Source organism: Aspergillus campestris (assembly GCF_002847485.1).
Source record: "Aspergillus campestris IBT 28561 chromosome Unknown P168scaffold_6, whole genome shotgun sequence".
Classification (NCBI taxonomy): Eukaryota; Fungi; Ascomycota; class Eurotiomycetes; order Eurotiales; family Aspergillaceae; genus Aspergillus; species Aspergillus campestris.
In genome coordinates this window covers 314,540-333,986 of record NW_020194341.1, presented here as the reverse complement: position 1 = coordinate 333,986, position 19,447 = coordinate 314,540, and the positions used below count along the sequence as shown (strand labels likewise).

General features: G+C 53.4%; 4 protein-coding genes across 4 annotated transcripts; 2 read left to right on the top strand and 2 right to left on the bottom strand.

The window, feature by feature from the left end:
- Nucleotides 1-887: 887 nt before the first annotated feature.
- Nucleotides 888-2,087, top strand: P168DRAFT_268758 (zinc-binding alcohol dehydrogenase family protein; the record flags this gene model as incomplete). Its single annotated transcript, XM_024835107.1, has 2 exons — nt 888-1,480; nt 1,556-2,087. 2 exons carry the CDS (start codon nt 888-890, stop codon nt 2,085-2,087), a joined length of 1,125 nt encoding a protein of 374 aa, XP_024692693.1.
- A 763-nt stretch (nt 2,088-2,850) lies between these two features.
- P168DRAFT_304441 (FAD-dependent oxidoreductase) lies at nt 2,851-4,278 on the bottom strand (the record flags this gene model as incomplete). Its single annotated transcript, XM_024838845.1, has 4 exons — nt 2,851-3,590; nt 3,685-3,880; nt 3,932-4,070; nt 4,136-4,278. The coding sequence occupies 4 exons, from the start codon at nt 4,276-4,278 to the stop codon at nt 2,851-2,853; spliced, it is 1,218 nt and encodes a 405-aa protein (XP_024692692.1).
- A 78-nt stretch (nt 4,279-4,356) lies between these two features.
- P168DRAFT_151723 (isopenicillin N synthase family dioxygenase) lies at nt 4,357-5,724 on the top strand. Its single transcript, XM_024832806.1, has 3 exons — nt 4,357-4,380; nt 4,449-4,938; nt 5,012-5,724. Exons 2-3 carry the CDS (start codon nt 4,624-4,626, stop codon nt 5,654-5,656), a joined length of 960 nt encoding a protein of 319 aa, XP_024692691.1. The 5' UTR covers nt 4,357-4,380; nt 4,449-4,623; the 3' UTR covers nt 5,657-5,724.
- Nucleotides 5,725-6,294: 570 nt separating this feature from the next.
- P168DRAFT_310784 (uncharacterized protein) lies at nt 6,295-18,743 on the bottom strand (the record flags this gene model as incomplete). The annotated part of the gene is made up of 8 exons (XM_024839424.1): nt 6,295-9,264; nt 9,322-11,142; nt 11,192-11,913; nt 11,972-14,216; nt 14,272-14,492; nt 14,566-17,341; nt 17,407-18,045; nt 18,107-18,743. 8 exons carry the CDS (start codon nt 18,741-18,743, stop codon nt 6,392-6,394), a joined length of 11,934 nt encoding a protein of 3,977 aa, XP_024692690.1. The 3' UTR covers nt 6,295-6,391.
- Between the last annotated feature and the right edge of the window lie 704 nt (nt 18,744-19,447).

The window sequence follows — 19,447 nt, the reverse complement described above, 5'->3', positions numbered from 1 at the left end:
CGGAGAACAAACCATCGCCAAAGACAGCCCTCATTTCCTGATGTAGTCGATGAGTAAACTTGGTGAAGCGGGTGTCATCTGCCATCTCATTGACGAGCTCACGACTACCCACGAAAACTCGTGGGTACGGCATCTTCAGATCCAGTTGGTAGATTGGCGCATACTGGTCCATAAGCTGCCAGTAGGTGCGTACGGGCAGAACGGGGTCCAAGTCGGGGGCATGTCCCAGAAGGCCCAAGTAGTGCTGGTGGGGAGGCGAAGGGATCGGAAGTAAGATGGAATGATCGATCTCTTCTTCGACTTTGGTGCCTTCACGGTATTCCTGTTCTTCTCGGGAGACTGGACACACCATGGTCTCGGGTTCTTGCCCATTGCTGAGTCCGTCACTGAATGCATGAGCAGGACACAACGTGGTGTCCGCGGTAGCCATGATTCTTCAGAAGTATTTTGCCTCTTTGCTCTGCAACAGACAGGAGAAGACCTGGTGGGGTATATATCACTCGGCCGTACATACTCGGCGAGGTTCCGGGAGGATGGCACAGATGACCACACAATCTATGTACTGCGAGATGCCTACAGAGCATGCGCTTATGAGCATTCGGCGAAGAATTTCGGCTTGATGCTATTGAATTTCGGTGATGTCGGCGGTTTCGCGATTATCTCACGTCATGAAGATGAGGTGTAGTTAGTATCCGATGGTGTTCCGTTCCGAACCGTCATCAAACGGTATCTTACAATATTACCGTCGGCGTATTAGGGCTCAGGCTGAGTACTTCTTTAAAAAGATCGAAGAACAGGAGAATGAAGCAAGTTGGTTGATAAAACTCCTCTAGTTTCTTTCGCATTAAATTCTAACCTCCAGACTCTCCTATCTTTCAACCTTTACAATGCCTTCTTTCTGCCCCTCATTGTCACTGCCCCAGCGGCAAACAGCCGTCGTTGCCCAAGGGCCTGGGAAGCTGGCAATTCGACACGATGTGCCCATGCCCGTACTGGCTTCTGACACGGTGATCGTGAAGACAGCTGCAGTTGCGATCAACCCCGCCGATGCCAAAATGCTCGACTACAGCGCAGCCGCTGGGGCCATCCATGGCTACGACTTCGCTGGCACCGTCGTAGCCTTGGGGGCCAATGCCCTTGCATCAGGCTCCTTCAAAGTTGGCGATAAAGTGGCTGGCCTGGTGCACGGAATGAACAAGTTGAAGCCTGACACCGGCGCCTTTGCTGAATATGTGGGCGCGTACGAGGATTTGCTATTGAAGCTCCCGGATCACATGAGTTTCGAAGAAGGCGCGTCACTGGGGACTGGTGTTGCCACTGCTACACTGGGCCTCTTTCATGAGCTGAGCGTTCTGACATCCCTGGACGAGCTACGCAACTCTACTGGAAATGCGGATGGTCCCAGCCAGGAAAGCAAGTTTGTCTTGGTCGCAGGCGGTAGCACGGCAACCGGCACCCGTGCGCTTCAACTGCTCAAGCTGTGAGTAGCTCTCACATTCGTTGTTTTTGGATAATCTCTGTGTGTAAGGTTTTGTCAGCTAATGGGACTCTCCAGAGCCGGGCTTCGCCCTATTGCCACTTGCTCGACCTCCAACTTCGAACTGGCCCGTCGATATGGCGCCGAGGAGGTATTCGACTATCGCAGCGACACATGCGCGGAAGACATCCGGGCTTATACGGACAACGAGCTGGCATTCGCTCTCGACTGCGTTACCCAGGCCGATACGACACAGCTCTGTTACGCTGCCCTGGGCCGCGCCGGTGGCCGTTATGTCTCCCTCGAACCATACCGTGAGGCGATCTCAGAGTCACGCGCCTTGACCGTCCAGCCCTCGTGGCTGATGGTGCTGACCATTTTTGGCCACAAAGTGGCGTTGGATGGAGAATATGGCCGTGAGGCGCAGCCCGAGGATCGAGAATTTGGTGCAACGGCGTTTGCAGCGGTCCAAGCCCTGCTTGATCGTGGTCTGATTGACGCCCATCCGATCAAAGTGCAGAAAGAAGGGTGGGAAGGTGTTATTCGCGGAGTGGATACGATTCGCAGTCAGGCAATGTCGGGCCAAAAGCTGGTCTATACTGTTGCCTGACGATGTTCACGTTTTCAGTATGATTTAGTTTTTCTTTTGGCTGTTAGAATATTGGTACAGCGTTATTTTTAGGTTAGTTCTTCTCAAATGAATCCACTTAGCGCTTCAAGCATTCTCTAGATAGGCGGATAGTCTAGGTTGTAGAATGACGAAGGCAGCAGTGACCGTTGAGTGAAGTGTGCGCAATGAACCATTGCCATGTAGAACTGCAACCCCCCCGCGTGATTAAACCAGTATTGATAAATTAATCAATTCTTCTACTGACGTTCCCTATTTATCACAGCGATTATACATACAAGTGATGCACCCAGTCTGATATCACAGGCTTCCCGCCCACTTTAGTGTTGAAAATACACTATCCTTGGAAAATAATATTCTATCAGTGATCATTCCAATATTCTTATTATCTCGGTAAAGCATGATTATATTTGATGGGCTCCCCGAGGCAGAACATTGTAAGCACAACAAATTTGAATTCATAACTATCCTTGACTGATTACGATAGATCATTGACTATCTGAAGTAGGTGACATTCTACTGCCCTGAAAAGGGACATTGTCAGTGAGCCGTTCGGCGGCTTCGTCTACTTGGATTTACAGTGCGATTAGATCGACATGGGATGCTTCTCTTTATTTTAACGAGTCTTGCATTCAATCAACAGACTTCGTGAAGCTAGAGTGTAGATATTCTCAAGCGAACTGCACCAAAAAGCCAAACGGCATTCTTGTTAGGCTGGATATGACTGATATCTCTGACATATATCTCAAGCTTTGACCTCTATAGCGATCTCCGACTCAGGGATGGGCTTGGCCTCTTGCAACGCCGACACCACCTTAGACTTCTTGTCCTGAGCCTTCCTGGCGCCCTGCTCATTCCTCGAGTTGCGCACTGCCTCGACACCCCGCTCGAGCATCTCCTCATTGTACTCGGCAACCGCGGACTTAAGCGCCCCGATGTCACTGGAATCCACCTTCCCGAGCATCTTGGACAGCTCCAAAGCATCAATGAACGTGTGGTAGCCGCCTTCGCCTCGGAAGGGGGTCATCGCATGGGCCGCATCGCCCATAAGAATAACTCGACCAGCCGGCAGGCTCTCGAGCTCCAGATCGCGCCAAATATGCGGCTCAGGCTTGATGCCGCTGGCGGGAGTCGACTCGAAGATCTCGCGGAACTTCAAGGGCAGCTTTGATACCTTTTGCATGACGTACTCATGCTTCTCGGCCTGGCTCGCCTTCTGCAGCCAGTGATCGGACTCAGCAACATTGGCGTCGGGCTCCATGTACATCCAGTAGTGGCGCCCGGAGACACCGTCAGCGTTCGCATGATGCAATCCTCCGAAATTCCAGAACCCGAGGTCCGGGCTGATGTAGATGTAGGCACTGTGACCGAGAGCGAGCTGGCGCTTGAAGGCGTCTCCGGACATGTCTAATTCGCCTACAATTGCGGCAAGGGGAACCAGCTTCAGCACCTCGTCGCTGGGGCGCTGAATCAAATGCTCCCGAACTTGATGCGTTGGCATTAGTCATGAATCCAAAAAATGGGAGAGAAAGCTAAGAAGAAAAGAAGAGCAAAGTACGAAAGGAAAGTAAAAACTCACCCACGCTCTTAATCCCGTCGGCGCCGACAAGAACATCCCCCTTCGCCGAGGTGCCGTCCTCGAAAAAGACACACACGCCGTCATCATTGTGTTCGATCTTAGCGACCCGCTTGCCCCACTGGATAGGGAGGTTGGTAGACAGCCATTCACGCAGGCGACTTCGCTCAGCGCGAATGATTGGGAGCTCGGGTGAGTCCTATTGTAGATGTGAGCTACGTTGTAAGATGTCTTCCACGGCGAGATATACCTGCACACCCAATCGCCCCTCCCGGCCGGGATAGTACAGCCCAATCTGGGCAGGCAGATCCAGAGGCGCTAGATGGTTCGTTGCCTCCTTGAGATTGGGCATATCGGACGGGAATGAGGCAGTGATTTGATCAATGATACTGCCATCAAGAGTCAGCGGGCACGACATCAACAACCAGGAGATCACGCCCAATCCATCACTCACCTGTGGATGGCAATAGCCCATCCCTGGAAACGGGAGTGCGAATTCTCATCACGCTCGAAGATTTCAAAGGAAATGCCTTGCTTTCGCAGACATTGGGCAAGGCTTAGCCCGCCGAGACCGCCTCCGACAATGAGTACGTGCATGTTGATGAGAGATGTTAAGAAAGCGACTAGTGCTGGATCTACCAACTACCACCATTATGAGTCGAATCCACCAGGTCTTTAAGTATTCTCTTTCCATGAGATGTCTGCACCTTGAAAAATGACCGAATAATCAGTTATCTCGTCAGCACCGATGCTGATTATCTAAATAGGAGCCGAATGAAGGCTGTGTTGATTCGGGCCGAATTTACAAATGTGAAATTACATGTTTGTTACAATACCGTAACAGCCACCAACAACAGGTATATATAGGTGGGAGAGGTAGGCAATCAGCAATAAGGTAGTCAAACACGCCCTCAAGTCACCTCTTTTACCATAGTCTTCAAAATGGCGCAAGAAAATTGCCCTTCTCTGCCCATCATCGACATCGATCGGTATATCCATCCGACTTCCCTCGACGAGCGAGATGCCGTCATTGCAGAGGTCCGGGAGGCATGCCAGAAATTCGGTTTCTTCCAGGTGAAGGGCCACGGAGTATCACAGGAGGCGCAGAAGGGTTTGTTGCAAGGACTGAGTAACTTCTTCAGCCTTCCGAAGGAGGACAAGGTCAAGCTGTCGTTCCTTCAAAACCCCTGTCGTCGTGGATATGAGGCGTCAGGAATGACTCTTCGCGAAGGAGATGCCCTGCCCGACTCAAAGGAGGTAAGTACTATGTCTACCTGTACGATTTGAGTGTCAATGCGAGCGCGACTAATACTTGTCTTCCGTCTGCAAGGCTTTCTATATTGGTCGCGAGGAGCCGGTCGTTGAGCCGCCCGGATTCCATGGCCCCAACGTGTGGCCGGACCTTCCCCAGGATCAGTTCAAACAACCGATCTCGGAATACTACGAGCAGACGTCGCAGCTGGGTAAGATCATCTGGGAAATCCTTCTGCAGGGTCTGGGCTTCTCCACCACCCTGATGGAAGGGTTTACCAAGCGGCCAATTATCATGATGAAGATGATCCGGTACCCATCTACCGGTGCCACCTTGCCGGGCCAGTTTGGCGTCGGTGCTCACAACGACTTTGGAGGCGTGACTGTCCTGCTTCAACAGCCAGAGAGAGAGGGTCTGGAGGTATGGCACGAGGAGTCGGAAGATTGGCTGCCGGTTCCCTCCATTGAGGATGTGTTGGTCATCAACTGCGGAGATATGATTCAGAAGTGGTCTGACGGCGTATACAAAAGCGCGAGACACAGGGTGATCAACAAGGCGGATTTGGAGCGGTTTTCCTGTGCCACATTTTGGCATGGTGACTTTTCCGCCACCAATCCTTTGAATCCCAATGATCCTAACAAGGATACTGTCGGCCAACTTCTCCTGCGGCGTTTTGGCAGCCAGTTTTCTCTTTCGAAGGAGACTCTTGCCGCTGCGCATTAGAATTATTAGCCTTCGTTTTGTGGAAATGGACACCCGTCAGGGTGTCTCGGGAAATTGCCTGTTTTTAGCCAGTTAGTTATAGTCGTTCATCATCGTGAATGGTATTGGAAGGTTCATGTCACTAGTTATTTTGAGCATGCAATGTAAAAAATATGATCGAAAGATCAGGTAGGATGCCAATTAAGATAATGCTTTGGACTCAATCACAGAACCTCTGACTTATGTGGAAAAGAATTATCACTCTGCTATAAAAGATAGCACTACCCTTCTGCGCTTCTTGAGTCAACTTATCTATATTGCAAGAACTTAGTACCCGTCAATCCATGCCATAGGGAGATCGTAAATTTGGAACATGCAAACCAGAGTAAATCTGCTATCCAAACAATGCAGCGAATAGCAAGCCCACCCACAATGCTGCTCACCATTTTGGTGCAGTGGTTGATGAACAATACACATGATCAAAGCAAAAAGTGACGCTGAGGTTCTTGAACCAAACCGAGTAGTTTTATCATGAACAATATTCTCATCATCATTTTGCTATTATCAATAGTGACTTTACTGACTGATGTTCATCTGGCCACCATTCCAATCTCTACTATTTTAGGTACGGTCGAAGGGAACAAATAATTGTATACTATCCAACAAGCAATTTGATTCAACTCTCTATGTAAACCGTAAACACAATTGAACAACAATCATCGTCCAAGACGAATCACAAACTCCAGAAGAACCCCACTACCGCCGAGACTCATACCGCGGGCCCTCATTGCCCTGACCAACCGTGACTTCCTGCCCCGTGAGGAAGTATCCAAAGCCAAGCTTCTTGATCCGTCCAATCCATGCGAGTCCAGCCATCCTCTCCAGACCCTTTCCACCTCGTTGCTCCTCCAGGTAATCCCGCAAGACACCAACATCGACCGCGATGCGGCTCTGGTGATGAGTGAACTGGACAGCATTGCTAGAGTTGTCCGCGAGAACGAAACCAGACAGCCAGTCGGCGACTTCCGTGGCAGGAGACATGTCAATGCGGCCTTCCCAATCGTTCATGTCAGGCATGAGACCCGAGATGTCGACGAAACGGACAAATTCATCTAGGACCTCCTGCGGAGATGAGCGCTCGAGCGACGGAACGAAGCGGTAGATCGAGGCCGGAATATTGAGGTCCGCAGTTGCGCGCTCAAGAATCCGCTCACTGGCCCAGCGGGATGCGACGTAACCGTTGGTGCCATCCACCGGGGGTGTGTTGGATGCAGCCGAAACAGCGTCGTTGCCCGCTTCTTGGGGAAGGACCCCGACCGTCGAAATGTAGTGAATAGGCACACGGCGGGGGGTAGCAAGCGTGACCAGTTCCTTGGTGGGATGGACATTGACGGGTCGGAGGGCATGGTAGTTATCCCAGAACGAGCGCTGCCCACCCATGTGAAGGATGAGATCGACGTTGCCGGCGAGGAAGTGGAAATCATCCTCACTCAACCCCAGCTGAGGGGCTGTCAGGTCACCATCGTACGACACGATCTTGGACGACTGGCCGATCTCCTGATGGGTCCGAGATTGCTGGTCCCTCACGGCAACGCGATGGATCTTTTCAATCTGTGGGTTGGAAGCCAACTGCGGGAGGAGGTATTTGGCGATGTAACCCGTAGCTCCGGTGACCAGCAGGGTTTGGGGCTTCTCCCGATCGGCAAAGGCTTCGCGTAGGTTCTGAAGGAAATCTGGGACGGAGGGAAGGGTTGTTTCCTTCTCCCAATCGACAACCTCAATTCGCAGGCTTTCTTCAATCTTGTGTGTCATTTCACCAAGCGTGTTGGCGCTGAGCAAGTCGACAAGGCGAATCACAACATCAAAGGTCTGGCGGATGAATTGCTGAAGACGGATAACCAGGAGGGAGTTGCCGCCCACGTTGAAGAAGCTAGTGGACGGAGCGATATCGAAATGCAGATCCGGGTTGCCAAGTACCTCTCGCCAGATTTGTCTCAGTTGGATCATCGAGTCGGTCAACTCCTCATCCACCTGGGGAGCCGAAGCTTGGCGAGGCAGGGGCATGGCCTTTACGGCCTTCCGGTCCACCTTTGAGTGGTGAGACAGGGGCATCGAATCGAGTGGGATCGCCAAGACAGGGATCATGTATTGTGGGAGTTGAAGCTTGCGAAGTAGTTGCTGCAGGAAGCTGGCCTGATCCGTAATATCGTGTCCATGTTGGAACACAACATGAGCGACCAGGAGGTTCGGAACGCCCTCGCGGAGTGTAACAACGGCCTCTTTCAAAGCACCGTTGGCGGCCGACACGATATTGCTCTCGATATCGTTCAATTCAATCCGAATACCGCGGATCTTGATCTGGGTGTCTCCGGCCATGCGATTGCGGAACACCATGGCGCCGTCGTCTTGGAGATGGCCTATATCACCCGTTCGGTACATGCGTGTCCATCCACGACGGACGTCTTCGGGTGTGGCAAAAGGATTGGCGACAAAGTGCTTGTCAGTCAGTTCCTTATCGAGGTATCCGAGTGCAACACCAGCACCGCCGATGCACAGCTCACCGGGCATACCGGCCGGCAGGGGGTTCAGCTGTTCATCCACCGCATAGACTTGATAGTTAGGCAGCATGTACCCGCAGGGAATGCGATCTTCTTCCATCTTCTCTTTGTTGCGGTAGTCGACTTCCATCTTGGTAGACGAGATGGAAATCTCAGTCGGCCCGTACGAGTTGTAAAGTCGAAGAGCCGGCAGTTTCAGGTCAGCGAATTGCTGCGTGACAACACTGGTCAAGGACTCGCCGCCACCAAAGGCACGACGCCACTCAGTCGCTTGAAGAAGATTGTCACCTCCAAACTGCATCCACAGAGAATACTCAGACGGAGTCGCTTTGGTGTAGGTGATCGATCTTTCTTTGATCATCTGGGAAATTTCAAGTGGATCACCACGCTGGCTCCATGGAACAATGCACACTGTGCCACCGTTGACCAGACCGGTATAGATCTGGTCAGAGGAGTGATTGAAGGTGAAGGCGCTCTGTTGTAGGGTTCTCTCAGCGCCGAGTCCCCAAGCCTTGGTGTAACCCTCAATTTCATTTCGGAGACCCGAATGGGTGACGACAATCCCCTTGGGGACTCCGGTCGAGCCACTTGTATAGAGGATTGCTGCAGGGGAATCGGCTTGGGAGAGGTTCGGGACGTGAGCCTTCGGCACCCGTTCGAGATTGGACACGTTGATTGTCGATGCAGAGGGAACATTTAGGAGCGGTGCATCCTCAATCGTAGAATTGTCGGCCAAGATCGCACCAGGTCCACAGTCAACGGCCACAGTAGACAAGCGAGATACGGGATTCCGGAGATCCAATGGAACATAGATAGCCCCGATGCGCATGATGGCAAGCATAGAGCAAACCCAGTCGGAAGCCGCCGTCTGGAACACCAACACACGAGAACCGTGTCCAATTCCGGCGCTCTGTAAAGCCTCAGCAATGGCCTGAATTCGGTTGGTCATGTCGGAGTATGTCAGGTCCTGGCTGATTCCATCGACTAGAGCTGTGTCGCTTGGATGCTGCTGAGCAATCTGATCAATGCGAAGAGGAAGCGTCACCGGCCAGTCAGACACAAGATTTGGACCTAATATACCATGAATCAGTCTCTGGAATACTATTAAGGGGAATTGGAGAAAGCTACCTCGACCAATGTGAACGGCTTCTGTGAGTTGTTTATCACCAAAGAGCGGCGTATCCTGCAGACGCGTCGACTCGTTGGTAGACAAGGTATCCAAGAGATGAACATAAGTGTCCAGCAAGAGATTGACAGCCGTGAGATCATAAAGACTCTTCTGAGCGCGGAACATGATCAAGCCGTCTGTGGCATTGTCCGTGATGTCCAGGGTAATGTCGTACGAAGTTCGTCCGGGATGAATCTCCTGGAACTCGAACTGCGTATTACCCCATTTGTGCTTCTCCTGGGCGCCCTGGCGGTAGTCGAAAAAGGCCTGGAAGAAAGGGCTGTGCGAAGAGGAGCGAGCCACGTTGAACTCATTCAGCAACACATCAAATGGAAGACGGGAGTGTGCAAGCGCCCCATAAGTTGTATTGCGGGCTTCGACAATGGCGTCCTTGAAGCCCTGTCTGTCCTGACGGCCAAAGCGCAAGGCAAGCAGATTCAAAAAGAAACCAAGACTGCCCATCACCGCGTCCGAAGTGCGGTTGGCATCAGCAATGCCAATGGTCAAGTCCTTCGCGTCCGTAAACTTGAAAAGCATCGTCTTGAATGCGGCCAGGTAGAAATGGAAAGGCGTGGATCGCTGCTTCTTGGACATGGCCTTGACCCGTGCTGCTAGGGCGGGTTCCAGTCGGTATCGAACTTGATGGACGTCGAAATCCGCCATCGGCACTCTCGTAGTGATTCGAGCCATAGGCAAGAGGGGCAAAACAGGCGGCTGTTGGCCTACCGGATACACCTTTTGCCAATAGCTCAACTCTTCTTTCATATCGCCTGCCTCAAGGGCGGCGCGCTGGGCCGCCGAAAAGGCGGGAAATTGTTGCGGAGGTGCGCCCAAGCTCTCGCCATTGTATGCCTTCTCGAGATCGGAGAGGAATACTTGGAAGCTGACGCCGTCCATCAGGATGTGATGATAATTGACGAGAAAGTAGTGCGATGTCGGGGAGAGCGAAAGCAAGACGAGTCGGATCAGGTCCCCGCCTTCCAGATCGAAAGTGTGTTCCTTGAGCCTAGCATATTCAGTCTCTACGTCGTCGACCGACTGAATATCTTTTCTCTCTAGTCGCAATGGAGAGCTAGTCATGACGTTCTGGAAAGCGCGGTCAGCTCGGTCTTCATCCTCGACGAAGCAGGTACGCAGCGCTTCGTGTCGAGCAGTGACAACACGAATGGCTCGCTCCATATCGCCGATGCGCAGGTTGCCGGTGATCTTGTAGTAAAAGGCCACATTGGACGTCGTCTGGTCCTCAAGGAGGCGCCTGAGGAACCAGAAGCGAGACTGACCTAGTGAGATTGGCTCCCTCTTGATGAGGCTTCTTGATGGCGTGGCCGCTTTCTTCGGTTCCACCGCTTTTGCAAGGTTCTCATAGGATGTAGACCTCGAGGATAGCTGAGTCGAAGAGGGTGGTGTCGTGTTACCATCGTTTCCAGAGATGACGCTGGACGGACCCGAGTTCGTTCTGGAGGCAGTACTGGACTCTGCTGGCGGAGGTGAGACTGGCTTCAAGATAGATTGCTCCGCTACTTTGGCTGTGTCCGCAGCGCCTCCGACACTCGAAATGGCATCTTCAGGCAATTTGTCAACAGCTTGGCTGCATAGATCGCTCAAGGATGCTCCGCCGACCACCTTCAGCACCGGGATGTCGACCTTAAGCTCTTTCAAGAACCATGACCGCACCTCGACGGCAACCAACGAGTCAAGGCCAAGCTCCACGAGGGGAGCGTCGTAGTCAATCGCCTGATCAGAAAGCTGTAGGATAACACGCAACTTGGCAGCAAAGCAATCTGTGACGGGAGTTAGCCTATAATAACAAAAGGAGACCAAATGACAAACCTTGCACGATTTCGAGAGCTTGTTCAATCGTCGATGCCGCCGCCAGCTGCTCGGCCACAGGGAGAGAGGTCTTCTTCTCCCCATTCTCAGCGGTCTCCCCAACTCCACTAGACTCAATGATGCAGTGAGAGAAAAGAGGGTTATCAAACCACGGGCCCTGGATATCCTCATCATCGCGGATAGTCCGAATGCCCGTGGTGACGATCGCATCGGGGATGCCTGATTTGTCCTCCGGCTTGGGGTATCCAGTCAAAACAGTCTCCGCGAACATCTGGTGCAGCTCGGGCTCATTAATTGCCATGAGACCGAATCTGGTCAGCTGTTGCATCACCGCTTGTCCAGCTGTCTCGACATATCCAATGCCAGCAACACGGCCAATGTCCATGGCCGAGGCAGCCAAGCCACGCTTGCGTCGCTGTTTGGCGATACCATTGAGGTATCCGTTGGCGGCTGCGTAGTTAGATTGGCCGGAGTTGCCAATGACGCATGCAGAAGACGAAAACAGGATGAAGAAGTCGAGGGCATCGTTGTAGAACACCTCGTCGAGATTGCGTGTCCCATCAATCTTGGGTCCCAGGACGGCCTGCATCGTCTCCACAGACATCTTCGAGAACAGGGTATCCTTGAGAACCATCGCACCGTTTGCCACACCCGCAATGGGCGGGCAAGTAGCCCTGATGTCGTTGACGACCTGTTCCAGTGCAGATTTATTCGTGATGTCCCTGTTTGGTTTGACAATGTCAGTTATAGAAGCGGAAGTAGGAGAACGACGACACGTACATCGGATAGATCTTAACCTTGCCATTCTTGGTCTCAAAGGAATCAAGCCAGGCCTTGTCAACCTTCGGGTTGCGACTCGTCAGGCACACACAGCCAGCTCCATTATCCACCATCCAGTCAGAGAGTGACTGGCCAATTTGACCCGACAACCCAAACAACACGTAAGTCTTGTCGTGAGAAAAGAGGCGACGTGCATCAAGAGGTCGGACTTCCACGGTTGCGTTACTGTCCGTTTGCCAATTGACGACGGACATCTTGGCCTCATGGCGTTGATCGCTGCGGATCTGACCGATATCAACGGTGAGATCTGGGACACGAGCATCGGACGCATCGGACACGTCTTTGACGGCCTCCTCCAGTCGACGAATCAGCTCAGAGCTGTCGCATGAAACCAGGGCCCTGTCGCGGAAAATCTCGGTGGGCATGATCCTCTTGTGATCCGGCGATAGAACAGCAGGTATGTTCTGGCTGAGCTCCGAAGCACCAGGGGTGAGATCCAGGTAATGCGTAGCATTGGCAAAATGGAACAGTTGCCGGAGGACCTGTCTCGGCATGCGATCGTTCACAGTCACCCAGTTTCGGTTTCCTCCATTGCCGTCATGGCCGTTGGAATCAATGGCGATGGCGATGCGGATTCCCTTGCTCGCTGCTTTCCTTGACAAAGACGAGACAAGGGAGAGATCGTTGTTGCCGCAGTAAACAACCATGCTGCATCCAGAAGAGACATTCTCAAGAAGCGACGAGGCGAGAAGCTCGCTTGAAACAGCACCGACGGCCTTATCGGCTGGAAGGCTAGATGGGACTGGCACCGTCGCAAGGGGCACCATCCGGTTAGAATTCGAAGACGAAAGCGCCAACACAGGTTCCTCAGTCAAACCAGTCTGTCCAACTCCAAGGTAGAGGAAAGTATCCGCCGCAACACGGAGCGCCGTCAAGCTTGACTGCTCAACGCTCACCATGCTCTCGACACTCTCACCCGAAACAGGCAAGACCTGCTCCACCAGCGAGAAGTTGGAGTCTGCAGACGGGGTAATGGCAACGGTGGAGGTCGAATTGCGCATATCCTTGGTAATCACACGGCGCGCAGCGTTGATGCGATCGTTCTGGTCGGAATTGCTCATGAGTCGGGGAACCATGAGCTGGCCGCGATTGAAGAAGGCCTCGGGCTCTTTCGACCAAAGCATCGGTTTGTGGTTCTGACTTCCGCGCGACGACTCCCATTCATCGAGGGCAGTTTGCCGGACGAGGCACTCCGCAATGAGCTTGGAAGCATTGTCATCCAGATTGGATAGATCGAGATGGGTTAGGCAGATGTGGCCTGCCTCATGGCTCATGGCACGGCTGAAACTGATGCTTGCCATGTGGTATGGCTCGTTCTCATTAGCTCCGACAGTGATCCACAGGATCTGTCCAGCCAGCTCGTACATGCGGTTGAGGCCGTCCATTTTCTCAGCCGTCATGTTCTTGAAGATTGGAGATTCGATGTCGACAAGGTTGATGAATGTGCTCATCGGAGGCAGCATAAGCGCATCCTCTTCACTAGGCAAGTCTTCGAGAACAGTGATCCGGCCACAGAAACCACTGAGGTGATACTCTAACTCTTCGGCGATCTGGGAGGTTTCCAGACTCTTGTTCCCCATAATAACAAGACTTTCGATATGGACCGCGGACGGCGACAGGGACTTCAGCAAAGGACGTCGCAGGAAGTTCACCCGATCATCAACAGCCTGAGAGACGATGATGGATAACGGCCAAGAGAGGTTATCAATCTCTGGGGTGATAGTATCAATTCCTCCGAAGCCCGTCTTGCGAAGGGCGCTGTGCCATTGTGCAGGCGTGGTGGTGGGCGCATATTTCCGGCCATCGTTGACTCCGAGCCACCAGCCAGACAGGCCACCCATGATGTTGCTGAAGCGGATGGACCCATTGTTGGTAATTTCCAGCAACATAAGATAGCCACCGGGCTTCAGAAGCTTCCTCGTATTCTCCAATGTCTTTTCGAGCGATTGCGTGGCGTGCAGAACATTGGATGCAATGATAATATCGTAGGAATTCAGTTCGTAGCCTTGGTCAGCTGGCGGCTTCTCAATGTCCAGGAGTTGGAAGGCCATTTGGTTGCTGTACGCCTTGAACAGCTCCGACGCTTGCTGGAAGAAGCCCACGGACACATCAGTGTACGTGTATGAAGAAAACGAAGACCCAATGCTGTCAAGAACGGACTTCGTCGCTCCACCCGTTCCAGCACCTATTGATGAAGGGTTAGCAGGTGCTCGCATGCTCTTGAATTGCGGGTACTGTACCTATCTCGAGGATCTTAGCATGAGGATAACGATGTACGACCTGCTTCATCGTGCCAGCCAAGAACGAATTGTATCGTTCGAAGCCAAGACCCTTCTTGTAGAAGTCGTCCAGCATGTTGTTCGGAAGCATGTGCTCCAAGATCGTGGTCTCCCCGCGCACGGCGGCAGGAATATTTTCACCAACCGCTGTGAGGAGCTTGACATCAATCGCGTCCGCATATCTGGGGAGTCACTTGGTTAGAGATGTTTTCTTTTTTTTTTTGTTATGTCTCGCTGCTCGATTTCAAAACTTACCCGCTTGTCAATTCCTCAATATCCTCCTTCGTATCATCGGACCACTCTTTCTTGATACAAGGGTGCGTTCCGTTGACGACGGTGTCAGAAGTATGGTAGACGAAGTCCCGAAGCATTAGGTGGTGAGGTTGACCGTTCTTCCAGTCTGCGTCACTGATCTCGGCCTTCCATTTTCTAACGTAGTAGTATGAGAGTCGCTCGCAGACAGCAGCCAGTTCAGACTCCTGCGTCGAAGGACGAATACCGCGCGTGACAGCCGCACCATCCGGGGAGGCGATGTCGAATTTGATCTTCGAGAACAAATGGCGGTCGTCTTTCTCCATTGCCGGCGCGAAGGGCTTAATGGTCAAATCCTCGACTTGGATCATCGAGTTCTGGCCATCCGGGCCCAGGATGTCGATGCTCGCGTGGAACGACTCGCAGTCATCCAGAGCTGCGTGGACCGGTACGCGAGTTCCAGAAGTCGGCAGAGAGAAGCAGAGCTCGGGGTTGACACGAATCCTCCGGATGGACGTGGGCACATGGAGCGACCACAGGCGCTCGTCGTCGGGGGCCGAGTATGCAAGCATTGCGGCCTGGAACGCGACGTCTAGCATGGTAGGGTGAACGACGTATGACGAGGTATCGACATCTGTGTAATTGTAGGTGTCCACCATGACCGAAGACTTGTTGAGTCTGCGCTTCAGGGACGACATTCCCCGGAACGGGCCATAGTACCCGTACCCGAGATTGCCGAGCGAGGAATAAAAGCTGTCGGCATCGATTGCAGACATGTTATATTCGTCGAGCGACCCCGGGGACAGAGTGGCGGCGTCGGAGGGACCAAACACGACTTTCACGGACCCAGTCGCCATGGGCTCCATTTCCTGATCGATTGCCGAGGCCGGAGAGGAATAGCAAGAGAATTCAGCGGTCGTAGCGTCTTTGGTGGTCGTGATACCCGTAAGGGTCGTGAGAGTCTCTACTCCAGAGTTGCCATCTTCCTCGAAAGTAATCGCACGCGGAATCGTCAAGTCTAGAAGCTCCAATGATCGGATAGACTTGTCTGACGCGAGGCTTCTGACAGCCTCCAATGCCATGGCGACGTAGGCAGCTGCGGGGAAGACGGTCTGGGTCTGTAGCTGATGGCCATCGAGCCAAGGAATCTCCGACACCTTCAGCACGTTCGTCCAGCGCATGTCGCGTGGGGTCGAGTCAGGCGACAGAACGCCCAAAATTTCGTGGAAAGGCTGCGTCCGGCTGCGCATCTTCTTCGATCGCCGCGACTCGTGCCAGTATGCCCGGTTGTGATTCCATTGGTAGGAAGGCAGTCCCGTCAGGAGGGTTGGCTTGGATGCATTACCGGACAGTGTGGTCTCGAGGGTCCGAAGGTCGATGCGGTAACCGCTCAGATTCGTCCACAGATAGCCGAGGGCGTCGGAGAAGGCCTCAACGTCGTCTTTGCCGCGGCTGAGGAGACCGGTGTAGGGGAGAGGGTTCGGCTGTACTTCTGCGATATTCTGCATGGCGGGACCTTTGAGCGCAGGATGGGGCCCAATCTCAATGGCAACCGCAAGCTGCGAATCGCTGGCGACGGCGTTCTTGACAGCATCGTAGAACAGAACCGTGTTGGTCATGTTCTCGCACCAGTAGGTGTCGCGAAGCATGTCCTCTGGCTCCATTGCTTCGTTGCTCGCCGTCACACTCGAGAACCAGGAAGGACTCCCGGATTGTGGCTTGTTGACTTTGATACCACATGAGTTCAAGGCGTTGATGTAAGGGTCACCACATGGCAGCATGTGGGGAGAATGATAGGCTGTGTCGACCTTCAACAGCCTGGCGAACTTCTTCTCTTCGTCAAACACCTTCTTAGCAAGGACCACCGCATCGGCATCGCCGGAGAGGGTCACGCTGGCGGACGAATTGTGGGCTGCGACGGCCAGTCGACCTTTGAAGGCACTGAGTCGAGTGAGATCCTGCGCATCTTCCAAGGAAGTACCAACTGCCAGCATGGATCCTTTCTGGCTGGTGATCGGGTTGCCGGCCAACTTGGCGTAGACGCCGCGATAGTAGGCAATTCGAATGGCGTCGCGGGCGGAGAAGAACCCGGCCGCATATGCTGCGGCAATTTCACCGGAAGAATGGCCGACGACGGCATCAAGGGTAATGCCGGCGGCTTTCAGAAGGTCCATAAGAACAATCTGAATGGCGGTACACAGAGGCTGGGAAAGCGCGGCTTCGGCGATGCGCGAGGTATCCGCTCCCGCAAGCATCTCCTCCTCAAGATTCCATTCAGGGCGATCAGCTAGGGGCAGTGTGGCCAGGGATTTCTGGAGATCGAGCACTCGTTCGCGCACAAAATCAGACGAGCGAATCAAGCATGCTCCCATAGCGGCCCACTGTGCGCCTTGTCCCGTAAACACACCCAGGACATGGGGAGAGACTTGCTTGTTGCTGGGACGAATACCGATGGTGGCACCAGGGCTTCCCTCCAGCTGGGCAAGCTTATCGTCAATCTTGGACGTCAGTTGCTCCACGGTTGCGGCGGAGAAGGCCGCCCTCACGGGCAGCTGACTCCTACGCGATTGCAACGTGTGTGCGAGATTGAGAGGGTCTACAGTGGGACTTTCCTTCAGATATTCAGAGTATGCCTGTAGTTGGTTAGCGAGCGACCCGTCCGATACGGCAGAGAAAACGAATGGGGTGAACGGGGTTGATGGCGCCTGATGAACGACAAGCGCGGATTCAGCCGGTTTATACTCCTCGAGAATAGCATGGGCGTTGCTTCCGCCGAAACCTGGGAGTAACTGGTCAGTCACAAGCATCTTTTGTTTTCGTTCACTTATCACCAGCTGGACTTACCGAAGCTGTTGATACTAACACGCCGGGGCACCCCTTCGGGTAGCTCGGGCCAGGGGAGCTGAGTCGTGGGGACCTTGAGCCCCTTGTAGAACGGTTCGATCGACGGGTTCAGCTGCTGAAACAGCAGATTCGGAGGAATGGTTTGGTTCTTGACCATCCCAGAAGCCTTCAAGAGACCCGCCAGCCCGGCAGCACCCTCGGTGTGGCCGATGACGGTCTTGACCGACCCGACGTAGAGAGGCGGATCGCCCGGGGCTCGCTGGCCGAACGACTGATGGATGGCGGCGGCTTCCTTGGGATCGCCCGCCTTGGTGCCCGTTCCATGAGCCTCGAAGAACTGGGGGCGATGCAGAGGGTTCTCCGGGTCGAGTCCCGCTCGGGTGTACGTTTGACGGATGAGGGCAGCCTGTGCCTCGGTGCTGGGGACAGTGATGCCGTTCGAGTAACCATCTTGGTTTGCTCCGGTGCCCCTGATCAAACACTCGATGTGGTCGCCATCGGCAATGGCATCACTCAGGCGCTTCAGAACCACAGCCGCGACACCTTCGCCGCGAGCATAGCCGTCCGCATTGGAATCCCACATCCGGGAGCGCCCGGTAGGCGACAGCATTTTCATCTTGCTCTCGAAGATGAACACCTCTACCCGTGGAGATCAGTCAATGCTACTGTTTAGGATCCGAGGGGAAGTGGGGGCACTCACCAGGTCCCAGGATTACCTGAGTACCACATGCAACAGCCGCACGCGACTCGCCCGTTCGCAAAGCTTGCACGGCTTGGTGCACAGCGATCAAACTGGACGAACAGGCGGTATCGATGGTCATACTCGGTCCGTGCCAGTCGAAGAAGTAGGACACCCGGTTCGAGACGATGGCACGGTTGGTGCCTGTCGCGAAGTAGGTCGGGATGGTGTTCAAGTCCCGCAAGAGCGTATCGTTGTAGTCAACGCCCATGGTACCAACGTACACGGCCGTGTCCGAGCCGCGTAGGGCCTCGAGGGTGTGGCCACCGGCCTCCAGCGCCTCGTAGACGGTCTCCAAGAGGAGGCGCTGCTGCGGGTCGATGGACTCGGCCTCGTTGGGGCTGATATTGAAGAACCCAGCGTCGAATTGCTTCAGGTCCTCCTGCAACAGATAGGCGTGTTGCACATTGGTGGTACCGTGATGACTTCCATCCGCGTGGTAGAAGGCGGTGGTGTCGAAGCGGTCCGCTGGGATCTCTTCACACACATCGCGAGGATGGTGAAGCAGCTTCCACAGCGCGGAGGGAGAGTTCGCCCCGCCAGGGAAGCGACAGCCACTCCCTACAATGGCGATGGGTTCAGGGCACGAGGAAGACATTTTTGGGATATGTAGGTCTTAGCGTTGCACAAGCTGCTTCGATGTAGTCTATTCACGGACAGGAAAGGATACCGAGAGGAAATTGCTAGTCGATAGATTGTGACTCAGAATGAATTGGGCGGGAAATGTCCATACTTATTGATCAGTTCTCACGCCTTGTATCGGCTCTTCAAGGCGTCCATCGTATCCTCCAGTTTCGGTCCCAGTAGCGTCGGTCTCTATGGTATTCTCCAACTTCGGTCCAGTGGCTTCGGCCTGCACCGTATGCTGCAAATTTTGGTCCCAGTGTCTTCGGTCTTGTCATCATATTATCCGATATGTTTCTCGGTAGGAAAGATACCCTCGGTGGAGGCACCGAAGAGACTCAGCTTATTCTCATCGATTGCTGAGTAAGGAACCCGCCGGTCTGATGGTGGTGGAATGTGGAGCTCTACTCGATTACTCACAGAGATGGCAAGTTAATTAGCTTTTATCACTTGTTCTGCGGTTTGGTTATCAGGCAAGTATGTGGTGATGGTATCTCCTGGTGGGTTGATGATCAAGTACCATGTTTTAGATATACCTTCTATTAAAAAGTACTCAGTACGTGTATGATTTACCCTCTAAGGAAACAATAGACATGGGTTTGTGAAAGTTCATAGATTTTCTAACATATAGCATAAAAGGCTTACAGGTTTTGTCGCTGTTCATAGCCGACCCCTGCT

Excerpts from the sequence above, each read along its gene's own strand:
- P168DRAFT_151723 (XM_024832806.1), top strand. The coding sequence starts at position 4,624 with ATGGCGCAAGAAAATTGCCCTTCTCTGCCCATCATCGACATCGATCGG. Across the intron at positions 4,939-5,011 it reads CCCTGCCCGACTCAAAGGAG|GCTTTCTATATTGGTCGCGA; the intron begins GTAAGTACTATG and ends TCCGTCTGCAAG.